Source organism: Symphodus melops (assembly GCF_947650265.1).
Source record: "Symphodus melops genome assembly, chromosome: 16".
Lineage (NCBI taxonomy): Eukaryota > Metazoa > Chordata > Actinopteri > Labriformes > Labridae > Symphodus > Symphodus melops.
Genome location: NC_136706.1, coordinates 16,747,863 through 16,764,804, shown reverse-complemented (window position 1 = coordinate 16,764,804; position 16,942 = coordinate 16,747,863). Strand labels below are relative to the sequence as shown.

The 16,942-nt window shown below is 39.3% G+C and overlaps 2 protein-coding genes across 3 annotated transcripts; one reads left to right on the top strand and one right to left on the bottom strand.

Annotated features, from left to right (window-relative positions):
• Positions 1–659: 659 nt before the first annotated feature.
• LOC306837114 (uncharacterized protein) lies at positions 660–8,019 on the bottom strand. Of its 2 annotated transcripts, none has more exons than XM_079364621.1 (3): positions 7,944–8,019; positions 2,809–3,300; positions 660–1,590 (listed from the first exon to the last, which is right to left on the bottom strand). In XM_079364621.1, exons 2-3 carry the CDS (start codon positions 3,280–3,282, stop codon positions 1,327–1,329), a joined length of 738 nt encoding a protein of 245 aa, XP_079220747.1. In that variant the 5' UTR covers positions 3,283–3,300; positions 7,944–8,019; the 3' UTR covers positions 660–1,326. The 2 variants fall into 2 exon arrangements, with proteins under 2 accessions (XP_079220747.1, XP_079220746.1); XM_079364620.1 differs by lacking the exon at positions 7,944–8,019 and adding an exon at positions 4,594–4,687.
• On the top strand, positions 6,303–15,697 carry LOC306837113 (uncharacterized protein). Its single transcript, XM_079364619.1, has 3 exons — positions 6,303–6,356; positions 13,819–14,396; positions 14,928–15,697. The coding sequence occupies exons 2-3, from the start codon at positions 13,833–13,835 to the stop codon at positions 15,204–15,206; spliced, it is 843 nt and encodes a 280-aa protein (XP_079220745.1). The 5' UTR covers positions 6,303–6,356; positions 13,819–13,832; the 3' UTR covers positions 15,207–15,697.
• The last annotated feature ends 1,245 nt before the right edge of the window (positions 15,698–16,942 follow it).

Genomic DNA, 16,942 nt, shown 5'->3' with positions numbered 1-16,942 from the left:
TCTCTACTGCAGTCACTCTGCTGTTTCTGTCATCTATTTTCTCCTGGGGCAGGCAGGCCAACCCTGTTATTGCACACCACCTGTTAATAACCACAGATAATGAATGAATAAAGTGTTTGTGATTCATGTGTTTCATCTGTTTCCTGTTTGTTAATTGTTTGCAAATTAATTAATCTGAAATGAGAGACAATTCTTCGAGGAGCAAGTGAAATGTTTAATTGATGATACATTTTGATCCCATCTCAGCAATAACATGCACCCACACCCAAAGCTTTAAAAGCAAGATGGACACATACATGTAGAACTGATCAACATGTCATCCGTTTACACATGCTGCAGTGTTCACAGTATAATATACCATAATATATCTCTGCCTACTCAAATCCTTGGTGTAAGACAGCAAGCTTCAAATACAACCTGCTTACAGAAGTATACCCATAGTACATGAAACCTCTTGAACTGAAAGTAACGAATATCCCCTACAGCTTTCATTTCTCTACTTCTACTGTTTTTCTAGCTTCATACATGTAACAGGTTCTTGTCTGAAGCTATTGTGACACGTTTATTACCATAGTATTTCTCTATTTCGACAAACAAAAAGTAAAGTCAATATTAGCATGCTAACTGAACAGCAAAAAAATTACATTTTCACACAAGCATGCAGCAGTATGAGCTTTAATGGTGTTCAAATATGAGGCTCACCTCACTAGTAAGAGATTTATTCAGAGATCTGTGTGAAAAAGACAGAGTGGAGCAGAAAGGAGTTTGTTTGTATAGACAATTCAGTTATAAAGCTGTTTATTGGTCAGGTAGAGGCTTGTTTTATCGACCTATACCTCTCACACACTTAGCGTATGGCAAGTGTGGCATGTAAATGATGAGTGAAAAGCTTTTCTCAGTCTTATTTAAAGCCTGCACCTAAATTTATTACCAAACAGAAACCAGAGATTTTAAAACAAATAGTAGTCTAGACCAGTGGTTCTAAACTGGTGGGTCGGGACCGCAAAAGTGGGTCGCAAAGCAATTTTTAGAGAGTCTCAGAAGCCAACACTTGACCAAAGTGTCCAAATATACCAAAATTAGCAAAAAAATAAGACAAAATTTCCCAAGCTGTATCACAATCCGTTGAGACTACACCCAAATAAACCTTCATTTGTTAACAGGAACAGCAAACTTCAAAAATTCGGGTGGAGACTGTAGAGACATAGTGGGTCCTGAGGCTGGACTAGTTGAGAACCACTGGTCGAGACTGATAATCAAATGGAGTAAACTAGCCTTTTTGACTTTGGTCTCTAGTAATCAAAAGTCAAGGCATCTCATTTTTTTTTACCACAAAGGTAAGTCCTTGGCAGCCTTCAACTGAGTCGTGAGAAGATCGACGTCCTTCTGTTGCACTGGAAAGCTTGCCAGCTGTTCAATCTTATGCACATTTTTGGAGATGAACTCAATCAGGTCACTGAAGCCTTTCAGGAATGCATCACCAGCTGCGAGGAAGTCTTTCATGTCTCCCCCAGTTGGGACGTTGTAGTGAACCTTTCCATCGAGCTTGTCCTTTAGTCTGTTTGCGATATCAAAGGCCGCGTCAACAGCCTAAAACATCAAAATAGAAAATATTGACCATCAGATGAGCAAGGAATTGAATCACTTAGTGTATCAGCAGAAGTTGCAGCAGAAGCTGGAAAGCTAAGATAAGAGGTCTCATCCATTCCTGGGCAAGTCTGAACCACTTATGGTAGAAAAGTAAATGAATTTATAAATCACTGGTCAACCTCTGTACTCTGTATGTTTTACTCTATGTCAAGCATCAACAACTCTTGAAAAAAATGACAAGTCGGCACAGTGCAACACCTGCGCCAATATTATTTCGTGCAAAAGAGGATGTATTACTAACATGACAAAACACCATAATCAGCACAGTATACAAATCAACGAGTGTACTTTGTTTGATGTGCGACGCTGGACTCCCTCTTAGGTCAGCAGAAAAAGTTCCACAGGGAAGTCATAGCTTGTGTGCTGAAAATGCTGCGTTCTATAATTTCTGCCTATTAAGCAAGTTTTTATACCTGCCAGCCCAAACCATGGTTAAAGTTTTTGTATATTTTGTTAATTGGTTGGGTTAAAATTGACATTCCTACTTTTCGCATGTCAACACTTGCATGGGCAAGTTAGTAGGCAGCTGCCTAAACTGCAAGGTAACTGGTTTTAGAGTGTTGCCGTGTTGTCATTTCAGTAGATTTCAGTGTTACAGTGAATACTTTTTTTTTTTTGTTAAAGATTTATTTTTGGCCTTTCGCCTTCATTATAGAGAGAGGAAGGTGGATGGAGGCGGAAATCAGGGAGAGAGCGGGGAGAGACATGCGGGAAAGGAGCCACAGGCCGGACGCGAACCTGGGCCGCCCGCGCGAGGACCATAGCCTCGATACATGGGACGCGCGCACTGCGCCACCAGCGCCCCTACATTCTTTTTTTTAAAAAGGTTATTATTGCATCATATAATTTACCAGCCGCAACCAAAATTAAATGTAAGAATTAAATTTACAGATTCGATAATACGTATAAAAACAGCTGTGAATATGAACATGACATGACTTGTCTCAGGATTTTTAGGACTTTTTTTCTTTGTGAAAAAAGCCTGTCATTTCGTTTGACCCCACTCATCAAAAGAATCGTGATCCACAATTGTTAAGAATCAGAATCGATAAGCAGAACCGTAAATGGAATTGTTCAAATCAAAGTGATGCCCACCTAATCGTAACAAAATATGATATCTGTTTGACTGAAATCAGTGTGTTGCTGTGTGGCACATACCGTAGATATTGGTGTGATATATTTTGCAATAATCGATTCCAGTGGCACCTCAAACCCGCCCAGGGTGATTTGGTCATCTTTGTGCTCCTTCAGCCAATCCAAGGTCTTCTGACTTAAGTCAGTTTCCGTTTTGATCACCGTGGTCAAGGCCTTAATGGCAGCTTGTTTCTTCTTCACATCTGAGCCATGATGGGGTAATAATTTATTGAGACACACATTTACCCCCCACAAGATGGCACCAATAGCTACATTTTTCATAACAAATCCTGCTACTTTAGGTATACTTGTTGTGACAAACTCAAGGAAGGTTTTTAAAGTTTCAGCAATTTTGGAAAACTCTGTAACCTCAACTCTGGCTTCTGCTACTTCAGCCTCTATTTCCTCTTGTATTTCTTCTGGCAGTTCTTCGATGCCTTCTTCAGTCCCTTCAATAGCTTCTTCAACGGCTTCAAATATTTCCTCAATTTCTGCCATTTTTGGAATGGTGTTGACCTGAGAAGACACATATTTGGACATATATCAGTTATTGCAGTACTCATGTAATTACTCAGTTGGCGGGAACACCAGACTGGCATTTGTTTTATCAGGAAGTCCTTTGACTGTTTTACTGGTTCTCTGAATCAGTGTTGAGGGCAATAACGACACAAACTGTTGACCTCTTAAAAATGCTTAAACTGACAGTTTCAGTTGAGAAACTTCCTCATCTTTTGTTCCTAATTCTCAGCCATCTGTCCCCACACTACCCTTCGGCTGCTTTCTAGGCTACTGGTACTTTTGCTTCCTCATACCAATGGCCTTTTACTGTTTCCCTGGCACATAAATTGTTATCAAATATCAGGGAGTGGTTGTGGGTTTACATGCCTGAGCAAGTCTTCACCAGTACGGGCTGTGCAAAAAGGGCAGTTTTTGCCATGTTCATGCAGCACCTTTACTCTACAAGACTGATTTGGAACATATAAATTAAACTGAGGGCTGCAAGGTGGCTGGGTGGTTAGCACCGTCGCCTCACAGCTAATAGATTTTTCACCAGGTTCTCTTTCTTCCTCCCACAGTCCAAAGACATGCTGAGGCTAATTGGTGATTCTAAATTGTCAGTAGGTGTGAATGAGGGTGTGCTTGGTTGTCTCATGATAGACTGTCGACCAGCCAAGGGTGTCCCCTGCCTTCACGCTGAGTTGGCAAGTGCAGTAACACACTATGTAAATACACTATATCAATAAAATACAGCATATGTATGTGCGTGTGTGTGTGTGTGTGTGTGTGTGTGTGTGTGTAAATATATACACATTAATACAGTAAACAAAGTACATCATTGGAAGGTCACAGTATTAAACAGTAATTTCTTTAAACAGTTTTAAGAAATGACCATATTAACACTTTAAAAATACAGTACAATACTGGCAGCAGTACTTTACTGGAATTTTGCAGGAATATTTGCAACAGTATACCATAGTATTGTATCACAAAGTACTTTTTTAATACTTACTGTTAGTATACTTAACTATTTTTCTAATTGTGTTATATTTACTGCAATTGTTAAATGTTAGTACAAATCTTTAGCTCATAAGCACACATTTATTCTTATTTAGTTGGGGTGAGTAAGTTGGTTCGAGCATACTATTTTTTTTTATTAAATGCAGATGGAACTAAAATCAATTTCCAGGAAAACTGATTGAGATAAAAGAAAATGTATAGCAATACCAATTCAAAGATTTTAAATGCAGAAAGACAGTAGTTATTCAACAGTCAACATGTGCTTCTTCATTTACTAAATGTTTTACTCACAGATCCCTAAGTTCTGGTTGATGAAGCTCTCTGCAGTCAACTCAAGATACCTCAATGATTCTCTGGTCAAAATGATATTTTGTCCCAGATGACTCCCTACTAATTCTCTAAAACCAAGGGGTTGTAGACCCTTTGAGCTCTCTCTACATGGACTGCCTACAACATAGATGGGTGGAGCAACACTCCTTCGACTGCCTTACTGGTAAACTAGGACTCCCTTGAAAAATTGTTTTTTATTCTCAATGGGACTCAACTGGTTAAAAAAAGGTTCAATAAAATAAAACAAAAATAAACATTTCCGATTTTGGTGACTCTTCATTGTTAAAGGGATACTTCACCCATTTACATGAAGCTGTGTATCAATAGAAACATGGTAGTAGTGTTGAATGGTCGTGAATCCAGCCCTCATTTTGCCCCGAGACGAGAAAAATATGTTTTTCTTTGCCTGGAAGTTTTCTTCATGCGATGCAATTTGACGCTTTTTGCATCACATGAAGAAAACTTTCACACAAAGAAAAACACATTTTTCTCGTGTCTACTTCCTCATACACCGTGTATGCATGTCAGCATTACCTGCAAAACAGTGGAAGATTGTTGTGTTACAGAAGAATTCTATAAGCTACACAAATGATCCATAAATCTATTGGGGGGCCTCAAGGCTGGTTTTGTTTTTGTTTTTTCCTGAGGAGGGCAGGAATTGAGATGATTATGTTTTAGAGAGGCCAGATTGATCATGATCAAGAAATAAAGGTGTAAAATGGTAGAATATCACTACAAATAATACAGGGGGTGTATGTAATGAAACCCCCAAGCAAAATTAAGGCCTTCAAGAAGTTGATCTTCAACCCATTTCAGTGTCTGTGTTCATTAACCTATCTTGGTTTGCTGAATCATGTCAAATTTACAGTAAATGTAAGATTAGTGGCTGAGTCAGCTTGTCTTTGAGTTCACATCACTGTCCTGATACATATTGAGTGCACACAAGCTTTGTAAAAATGTGCATGTGCAACACCAACCTTAACAACAAGACTAATTTACAACATATAGGAGGTGCAAAAGCAGTAAAGCATGAAAGATTAAAATGAAATAGACCTACATAATACAAACCATAGGGATAGGGGTACATATTTTACTGTTAAATAGCTGCTGGTCCCAGTGAATTAATGTGAAGAATATTAAGCAAAGCTAATAGTAATAATAATAAAAATAATAATAAAAAGTCTATACGTATGTGCAGGGCAGTTTTCATAAAAATGTTTAAACCTAAAAAAAAAAATTAAAAAAAAAGAATAAATACATTGTCAACGAGAAGACCAGGAACAGATTGAGGATGAGAAGAAATAACAGCAGTAGAAAATCCATTTGTGATGAAAGGACAAGTGGAGAGCAAGGCAGGTGTCTTGGTGGGTAAACATTAGCTAACGTTTATTGTGTTATACCTCAGCACTGTAAAGTTTGCTATCACAAATTTGCTACATAACAAACTAGTATTGGCATGTTAATCCTGGGTTACTTATACTTAGAGCAGAAACTGATGTGTGATGATTGGCTGGTAGTAATTAAAGAGAGAGATAAAGAGAGAGACAGATAAGGAGAGAGACTGAAACTGTCTTTACAAATTTCTCCTTCCACATCATGTTTCCTGTTGAATTCTCCACCCATTCCTGCATTGGCTTTAAAAACACGGGACTCAACGTTCTGCTCTGCAATTTGTTTTCCGTCTCTGTGCTGCCTACCAGTCTGACATCCCCAGTGTTCACCTTGTGAGTATATGAATCTAACTGGTACCTCTCTAACACAGAGGCTAAACAGTCTGTTTCAGTCTGCTTTGCTGGGTGAGCTCTGTGATATACATGTGTATTTGCTTCAGAAAACTCACTAAGGATTTGTTTGAATGTTTCATGAAAAGAATGCAAAAGACATAGAATGATTGTACCTGCTGCATTAATTGCTATGCCAGTTTCTGGGAGCCATTCAGAAATGTTTTATATCAATATTAATCACAATTGTGCATTTAATATGAAAGTGTATATCGTGACACCCAAAGCTGCTTCACACAAATACCAAACTAATAAAAGTAATGTAACAATAAGTCATAGAAACACTATAGGGTGCAAAATTAGCCTTATAAAGCCACCTGACACAGCGTCCACATGTTGGACTATTAAACACAGGAAGCAGTAGAGAATCTGATGTACCTTCTTTGCAGTGGGGTGGTAAGGAATTCGCCAAAGTATAACTAGCTGCTAATGCTGCGACTTATACCTGCCCAGAGATGATTTATATTTCAATTCCTCGTGGCTAGTGTCACATTCAAACACACAAAACCATACTGTGGTGTGTTTTTCAAAAGGCTGTACAAACGGTCACACTCTTTTTTATGCATTTGTTACACTTTAACATCCTGAGAATTTGTTTGCTTTTTGTGCCACCTTGAAACTGGTCTAGCTCACTTTTACTGTAGGTACATCAAATTGCAGCCAAACACTGTTTCATCCTAAACTACTTTTGTTTCTCAAATAAATAGTTAATTAATGTTTTTTATTGATAAATATACATTGATATGATCCTTAATCTTGTACTAATAGCATTAGTCTGCGTTCAGTCAGCTCCAGCTCTAATTAAATGAAAACATTCTAACAGTAGTGTACTGTTTCTCTAGAATACAATTAAATACTGTAAAAACTGGATGCGGATTTGGAGCCAAAAACAAGAATGACTGAAGCAGGCTGCTGTACAAACAGATGATGGACCAAAAAATGTGCACACAACATTTCAGTAGACTGTTTACAGTAGCGACTTTATCAATCAATCAATCAATCTTTATTTATATAGCGTCGATTCATAACAGGCGTTATCTCGAGACACTTTACAAAAGCAGGTAAAGGACCTTACTGTTTGTCTGTTAACATTAACGAAAGAGCAGGTAACAAGACCATGCTCATTGTTATGTTTACAAAAGCAGGTAAAGGACCTTACTTATGACTATATTACAAGAGCGCAGCTGAATAGTGTGGCAAGAAAAAACTTCCTTTTAACAGGCAGAAATCTTCAGCAGACCCGGGCTCATGACGGAACAGCCATCTGCTAAACTGTGCTGGGCTTGAAAATGGGATGGGGGAGATGGGACAAGATGCAGAAAGAAGAATAGGATAGGAAAGGTTCTCTCCCAGCTTTCATAATAAGATATGAAAGCTGGGAGAGAAAGAGGGAGAGAGAGATAAGAGATCCTGGTGCCAGTTCCCCCGGTAGTCTAGGCCTATAGCAACATAACTATGAGCTGGTCCTAAGCCAGCCCTAACTATAAGATTTATCAAAAAGAAAAGTTTTAAGTCTATTCTTAAAAGTACCTAGTGTGTCTGCCTCCCGGACCCCGACTGGTAGACGATTCCAAAGGAGCGGTGCCTGATAACTAAAGGCTCTACCTCCCTTACTAACACAGCAAGCACTGGCACTGTTACTGGCAAGCATGACGAGTTCTCTGAACTTCCACTGAGTCAGTGTTGAGGGCGATGAGAACACAAACTGTTGACCTCTTAAAAATGCTTAAACTGACAGTTTCAGTTGAGATACTTTCTAATCTCTTGTTCCTAATTCTCAGTCATCTGTCCCCACTCTACCCTTCTGCTGCTTTCTACTTGTACTTTTGCTTCCTCATACCAATGGCCCTTTACAGTTTCACACACAAAGTGTTATCAAATATCAGGGAGTGGTTGTGGGTTTACATGCCTGAGCAAGTCTTCACCAGTACGGGCTGTGCAAAAAGTGTCAAACAAACAGACAGACCACAAATCAATTTAGCAGTGTATTAACAAAAAACAATCAGTATCACGGTAAAGTAATGAATGTGTGTGTGGCCATTGTTGAGCTCAGTCCAGTAAGTTAAAGTGTCCGCCCCAGTTTCCCCCCACGGTTTAGTCCACTCCAGACAACTCAAATTACTGATTAATTACATAATTCATTCCTGGTTTTACCATGGATCTTTGAACACAAATCAAAACAGGAAATCAAGTAATAAATTAGAGGCCTATACTACGAAGTAGGATTTGAGCTTAGCGAGGTGGTCGTCTGTCCTGGAGTCATTGCATGCCCGTGAGGTGTCGGTGGAGAAGCTGCAGTAGGAGCGTCGTTGGCAGCAGTTACGAAAACTTGGACAAAGCGGGTTACAAACAAACTACCGTGAGTGTAGCAATGGGTGACACTTCGGATGGTGATGGTGGTGGATGGACTTCAGAAATGGAGATTAGTCAACGGAAAGCTGCAAGGAAAAAATCATGGTCTGTAGCAAGTAGTGGAGAAGAAGGCTCGACAACACAAGTTTCAAAAAAACTGAAAGCTAGAACGAATGGGAACAATAAACCCCAAAGTGACAAGCAGGAGGATTTGAAAGTTATCATTACTTTCAGTAATGATAAAGGACACTTTCATCCAGTCAAGGTGATGAAAGCAATAGAGAAAGAAATAGGGAAGATCAAGTATGCTAAACTGTTGGGTAACAGAAGAATTCTCATATCAGCAGTGAACAAGAAACAACGAGAAGATCATGAAAATGAATCATCTTGATGGAAGTCAGATAAAAGTACATTCACCAGGAATGATTGAGAAAACAAGAGGAATGATACCAAATGTACCTCTAGAGATGACAATGGAAGAAGTGAAGAAAGAGTTTCAAGGCAGTAAAGTACTAGAAGCTAAAAGACTCCAAACAAATAAAGGTGGTGTCAAGAATGATAGTTTGTCTGTGCTACTTGTTTTTGAAAAGACAATGTAATGCCTTTGGAAGTCAAAATAGGATGGTTCAACTATAAAGTGAGGGAATATATTCCTCAACCTCTAAGGTGTTTCAAATGCCAGAGAATAACACAAACACACAAAACCATACTGTGGTGTGTTTTTCAAAAGGCTGTACAAACGGTCACACTCTTTTTTATGCATTTGTTACACTTTAACATCCTGAGAATTTGTTTGCTTTTTGTGCCACCTTGAAACTGGTCTAGCTCACTTTTACTGTAGGTACATCAAATTGCAGCCAAACACTGTTTCATCCTAAACTACTTTTGTTTCTCAAATAAATAGTTACTTATTGTTTTTTTTTATTGATAAATAAATATACATTGATATGATCCTTAATCTTGTACTAATAGCATTAGTCTGCGTTCAGTCAGCTCCAGCTCTAATTAAATGAAAACATTCTAACAGTAGTGTACTGTTTCTCTAGACTACAATTAAATACTGTAAAAACTGGATGCGGATTTGGAGCCAAAAACAAGAATGACTGAAGCAGGCTGCTGTACAAACAGATGATGGACCAAAAAATGTGCACACAACATTTCAGTAGACTGTTTACAGTAGTGACTTTACAAACACAGCAAGCACTGGCACTGTTACTGGCAAGCATTACGAGTTCTCTGAACTTCCACTGAGTCAGTGTTGAGGGCGATGAGAACACAAACTGTTGACCTCTTAAAAAAGCTTAAACTGACAGTTTCAGTTGAGATACTTTCTAATCTCTTGTTCCTAATTCTCAGCCATCTGTCCCCACTCTACCTTTCTACTAGTACTTTTGCTTCCCCATACCAATGGCCCTTTACAGATTCACTGGCTGTTATCAAACATCAGGGAGTGGTTGTGGGTTTACATGCTTGAGCAAGTCTTCACCAGTACGGGCTGTGCAAAAAGGGCAGTTTTTTTTCATGTTGATGCAGCACCTTAACTCTACAAGACTGATTTGGAACATATAAATTAAACTGAGGGCTGCAAAAATGGGAAACAGGTTTTTCAAGTCCATGCAGCACCAACCGTATATATACAAGACTGATTTATATCAGCAGCTTTATCCAACCTCTGTTTAAATACAGTTTAATAATTAGAACAGTGATTTTGACAATGAGGAGGTCAAAAATGTATATTCAAACACATATGATTGGCCGCAGCTGAAACAGAGCCTGTTGGGTCTCAAAAAGACCAGGAACAGATGAAAATAACAATAGAGAAAACCCCATTTGCGATGTAAGGACACGTGGAAAACAGGGCAAGTGTCTTGCTGGGTGAGCAACATTAGCTAATGCTTATTGTATCTCCATACTGTAAAATTTGCTATCACAAGTTTGCTATATAACAAACTAGTATTGGCCTGTTAATCCTCATAATTAGAGCAGAAACTGATGTGTGAGCATCAGCTGGTATTAACTAAGTCTTGCTTGTCAAACACTAAAACACACTAAAATGTACTGTTTCACATCAGAGACAGGTGGGAGAGAGCTGACAACTTTAAAAGTTGTTCACCTAAAAGAAGACTGAAGGTGCACAGCTTGCATTTTTTCATTGAGCTCTATCTCTGACAGATGCATGATCATTGCTCCCACCACTCACCAGTACCTGAGGCTGCTGCTGATGGTGGAGCTGAAGTCGGTCTTTGTACCAAAAGAACCAAACCAGCAATCAGTGTCACACAGTCCTGCCTTAGACCTCCTATCCAGAGGTCCATTTTATCTCTATGAACATAATACCCCCATCTAGAATGTTGCAGTTGCAGCTGTGATGTCCTGACTCTTTCCCTGAGCACCTCTTCCCTATTCTACTCTCTCTCTTCCATACAGTTATACGTACCCATACCGTACGGTACAGGCAAGTTCGGTTTGGTACAGAGGTCTACCGCGGCATGAAGACTATTAAGAATGGCCAATGTACAGAATTGTTTTAGTTGCGAAACTTCAAACCTCATAGTGCCCACAGTTGTGTCGGACCTTCTCTGTCTCACAGCTGCATAGTAAAAACTAGTAAAACAAGTAGGACCACAAGGGACAGACCGTTTATTCTCATATCTGCGCATAACTTGAATTTCCCTCGGGATCAATAAAGTATCTATCTATCTATCTATCTATCTATCTATCTATCTATCTATCTATCTAACTAGTCTGTATGGCTCGCGAATGGGATGGCTAATGCAAACAACAAGAAGCCGGAGCTGGAAGACGCTCCGCTGTGATTAAAATCACCTGTTTGGGATCACGAAAGTACAAAAACGGAGAAAAACAAGTGGACAAGATGCAAGCCGTATGTCAACATTGTGAAGTGCTCCTCAACTCTGCATCCGGCAACACGTCAAACTGACACACTATAAAGTAGCAGGTTTGGCCTCATTAATAAGCAGGAGTGCCAGTCTATTGTCAAACCATAAAAAACTGAGTAAGCGACCAGGTGGTGGATAATTCAACCACAAAAGCAGAACAGCGGTGTTCAAACAAACAGACAGACCACAAATCAATTTAGCAGTGTATTAACAAAAAACAATCAGTATCACAGTGAAGTAATGAATGTGTGTGGCCATTGTTGAGCTCAGTCCAGTAAGTTAAAGTGTCCGCACCCCACGGTTCAGTCCAATCCAGAAAAGTCAAGTTGTAGTTCAGAAATCCATTCCAGGTTTCACCATGGATCTTTGAACACAAACCAAAACATGAAATCAAGTAATAAACCAGAGGCCTATACTACGAAGCAGGATTTGAGCTTAGCGAGGTAACTTCAGGGTTAATCCTGGGTTTTCAGTCCAATGAGGGTCGATTACTTTTTACCTGGGTATATCACCACGTTAACTTATGCTGAACACCTGAGCTGCTCCGGAGCAAGTTATGTTGGAGATAAGAGATCAACCTGTGAAAATCTCCGCCCACTGACCAATCAGACCTTTTGATTGTGGAGCTCCCGGAGCTGATGGAGAGGGAGGAGGACACTTCATGTGTCCTGCATGATTTTATATAAGACTATAGTCCGTTAGTTAATGATTATGTTTCATTGACATCCTTCAACAGAGACTGAAGAAAGCACCGTAACATTTTAGTTGAAGATATGCAATTTCGAATATTTTCTTGTGGCTTTGAATTGTGTTTTCATTAATGTTTAATGTCTCCATGCTGCTCTGTTTGTGATGGTCAGAGCTTCAGTTCAAATATAACTTCTAAAACCTTTTTCTACTCTCCACTTCAAAGAGTCAGAGCAACACATTCACTTCAGAGAAGAAACAGGAGTTTTTATAGTCAGTTCTAAGGTGAACTAACGAACGCAGTGATGATTGTGAAAGGTTAAAAGACGCTAACTCCGCCTCTTTTACGTGAACGCACTCTTGGCAACCCTGGGTTGATGGATCAGGTTGTTAACCAGCTTCGAAGGACTGATAATAATAATAATAATAACGATCTTGTATGTCAGAGTTTGTTACGAGAGCTGAATATTAGTATATTCAGCTGAATATTAGTATATTCAGCTCTCTTGCTATAAATTTGGAGTCCAGTAGATGGAAAATCTGTGTTAACCTATTTAAAGAGGTTCTTTACCTTACCTCTTAGTGATGAAGCTGGCTCAGGCACTATACAGAGAAGAGCTAAGCACTCAGGAGCCCGGGTCTGATTGTAGACTACACAATTTGGTTTTAGTTTTACACTTAGCACTGGCAGGAGAACCACGCTCAATGAGGGCGGCCCTCGTACTCCACTGGCAGATGTCTGATCTCCATGAATGGTCAAAGCATACGGAGGAGTTTCATTTCATTTTGTGTACAATCTGTTGCACTCTAAGCTACCTACTTGTCAGCTACCTGTAACTATCTAGCTAAACTGTATACATCCATCCTAAAGCTGTTCAAGATCAAATAAAATATGAGAAACATGATTTACTACATATGAATGTTTTTGCACTGTGTGCCCAAATACATCTCAATACTGTGTGTTATTTTTAGAACTTAAGCACTGAAAATATCCTAAATTGTTGTCGGATTGAGTGGCGGAACAGGGATACCCTCTTCCACCCATCAGTAGCTTAATGAATTCTGCACCAAATTTTTATGCAACTGTTTGTGTACTGAAACTGACTATTAATCTAATGTATTGGAGAAACTTTCATAACTCACCATGCTTGTGATGAGTATTCTATATGATTCATATATCTCACAGTCTCCCTATCCTCCACTATTACTTGGGTACAACTTTACATACAAATCAGTTTACCAAGTCAAAAAGAGTGGGAGAGGGACAGTCAGATGGAAAAGAAGTGTGTAAAATTGTGAGAATGAAATTGTGTGTGATCATGGGAGGTAGAGTGTTCCACAAGATACTGCTGAGTAAAATGTTGTAGTTATGTAAAAATATGACAGAACTTTGGTAAATGTAACAAATATACAATTATAGACCATTATACTGAGGCTGCCACTCTGCATATCTGTGTTTCTTTCAGGTCACTCTGTCAACATGGGAATAATTTTAGGAATTGTGGCTGAAGTCGCTGCAGCGGTGGTGGCAGCAAGTGCAGAGGCTGCTGCAGCTGCAGCCGCGGAAGCTGTCATTGCAGCAGCGGAGGCAGCAGCTGAGGCCGGAGCAGAGCTGGCAGCAGAGGCTGCAGCGGAGGCAGCGGAGGCTGCAGCAGAGGCTGCAGCAGAGTCAGCAGCGGAGGCTGCGTCAGAGTCAGCAGCGGAGGCTGCAGCAGAGGCTGCCACTGAAGGTGGAGCTGAAACCATTGCTCAGGTTTTGCAATCGGTCGCCAAACTTTTCAAACTAATTAAAGAGTTCTGCGTTATTGATGCTGTTTTCAAGGCTGCAAAAGAAATCATAGAATGCTTCATTCATGCACCTGGTGCACGTGAAAAATGGAGTAAACTGCAGAAGTGTCTTCATGTGCTCGAAAAGCTAATATCCAAGATGGAAGAATTTAGCAAATGGCTGAAGGAACATCAGAACGACACTGTGAAACTTGAGGGAATTGATGTCCCTTTGGAATCAGGCATTCTAAACAAGTTCATGAAACCACTGTCCACGGTAAGGCATTTTTTAGCTACGTCTTTACATAGTGCATGATATGGCCATCACGACCCGGCCATTGTCCACAAGCAGGAGAAATGATTCCTTCCTAACACATCTACTCAACATCATATGAAAAAGGTCACATTCAGATAGACACAGATGTTTGATTACCATCACTGTCAAATTCTATCCGTTTTTCCATTTTCACGTCTATCATTCTTATTGATACAACGTTGTATTTAAGAGAAGGTCAGGACACTCAAGCTCTTTGTGTAGTCGTGTGGTATTTAAGAAAATGCAATGATTGTAGATCTTTATATAAAAAGTCTCACTTGTAAAGTCTCACTTTCTTAGCCGTGCTGTATGCAAAAAAACAAACCCGAAAGAATCCAGCACAATAATAAAACAGCAAAAAATGTAGTATTGCACATTTTGCAAAAAGAAAGTATAATGTGGTCTGTTTGTGTTTTTAAAAAAGCAGACTATAAAGTGCTAGAAAATTGAGTAAAAATTCTAAACAGTTTTACAATAACCTCTGTTTTTCAGGCAGTGGCAACACTACAGCGACTATCTGAAGATGTTTCCCAAATGAACATGAAAAAACAGATGATAGCAGATGCGCAGCTAACAACTTTACAGAGAGGCATCATTCGCATTGTGGTAACATTTGAGTCGATTGCCACATACAAGGAGGAGAAAGGTGAAAAGCTCCCTGTGCTGAAGTCACTTCCAATCAGCATGGATGAAGTGAAGGAATGGAGGGGTGACATTGGTTGTCAAGGGGAAACTTTATCCTCTCTTTTACAGCTTTACACATATAAGTGAAGCCCTGTTTAGGGAAGCAACCATGCATCAGATGACCTAATGTCATTTATGTGTGGTCCACAGAACAGAAGTAATTTGTCGGTCATCATGAATAATGCATTGTGCTTCCTGTTGTATGAAGAACCATTGATAATATATAAATAAATGGTAAATGGTCTGCACTTATATAGCGCCTTTTTTGTACCTTAGCAGTACCCAATGGCGACAGAGCTGCCATGCAAGGCGCTAATCTGCCATATGAACATAATTTTACAGCATTACAAAGCTTTAAAAAGTTACTATTTCTAAAATGTTAATGTTGTGAACACAGATAAAATTATCTTGGTAAGCAAGTAACATTTCATTTTCCACTTTAGCATTTTCCTACTGTTGCTAACCAACTTTGCTATTGAAATCACAGGTTTTAGTTACTCTTTCAGGCACGAGAGAGAAAAGTGGAAGAGAGCATTTGTTGTGATGTGAATGACACAAATAAATATATCCTGATCCACTTCAATAATGTCAGTCCTCTATTGTTTTGCACTGCACTATACATGGAAACTTTTTCTGTAGTATTTTACTGCACTGTGCTGATGAGACTGATTACATTTTTGCAATATAAAAGCATTTATTCATTCATTCATTTATTTCACATCCAAGTTACTGCATACTGCCTGTTACTAAAAGCAATACTGGTAGTTCAGAGCATAGTATACATTGCCTTGCACATGGGGGAAAGATGAGACCATCCACTGTGATAAAGATTACAATTTATCTCTCAAGTATTAAATAACAAGCAATATACGCAATACTATAGGCCCCTATTCTGTTTGGTCTATTTTTTTCCTCCTACACTCTCAAAACGAGGATCTTGAAGTCAGCGTTTCTTTATTCAGGCAGTGCACAGAGTCTCACACATCAGGTTAAATGAGAGGAGCTCTCTGAACAAGACGAACGAATTGATACATTTGTATCACGTTGTTTAGCTATGTAAGAACTACACTGCTCAAAAAAAAACAAAAGGGAACACTTAAACAACACAATGTAACTCCAAGTCAATCACATTTCTGTGAAATCAACCTGTCCAGTTAGGAAGCAACACTGATTGTGAATCAATTTCACCTGCTGTTGTGCCAATGCATTGATGCTATGGACTGGCCCGCCCTTTCCACAGACCTAAATCCAGTCGAGCACATCTGGGACATGTCTGGTTCCATCCACCAACGCCACGTTGCAAAACAGACTGTCCAGGGGTTGACTGATGCTTTAATAAAGGGAGGTCAGCACGTGGAGGCCACACACTGAGCCTCATTTTGACTTGTCTTGAGGAATTTCCTCTGAAGTTGGATCAGCCTGTTATGTTATTTTGTTCTTAACGCATTCCACTATATAATAAATAAAGATTTTCAACTGGAATATTTAATTCACTGAGATCTAGGATGTGTTATTTTAGTGTTCCCTAACTTGGTTGGGCAATAGAACAGGCAACTACCACAAGCGTGGCAATTGCAATCACTGTGATAACATGACAAACACCAGCTTTTTTACAGATGCAACATCAGGTCGTAAGTTCAACATTAAGTCTTTCATAAATTGTAATACTACACATGTGATCTATAGACTTCAATGTCTTTGTGGCTGTTTTTACATAGGCAGAATGAAACATAAACTGAAAGCTGAACACAAACATGCCATTAGAACGGGAAACCCTCAATATACAATGGCTATACATTTCAAAGATTATCATCATAGCAGCT

What these genes read in the sequence shown, in the direction of transcription:
- LOC306837114 (XM_079364621.1), bottom strand. Translation starts at nt 3,282, where the DNA reads ATGGCAGAAATTGAGGAAATATTTGAAGCCGTTGAAGAAGCTATTGAA. An exon ending in ATATCACACCAATATCTACG is followed by an intron (nt 1,591 to 2,808) that starts GTATGTGCCACA and finishes TTGATGTTTTAG; the next exon opens with GCTGTTGACGCGGCCTTTGA.
- LOC306837113 (XM_079364619.1), top strand. Translation starts at nt 13,833, where the DNA reads ATGGGAATAATTTTAGGAATTGTGGCTGAAGTCGCTGCAGCGGTGGTG. An exon ending in TCATGAAACCACTGTCCACG is followed by an intron (nt 14,397 to 14,927) that starts GTAAGGCATTTT and finishes TCTGTTTTTCAG; the next exon opens with GCAGTGGCAACACTACAGCG.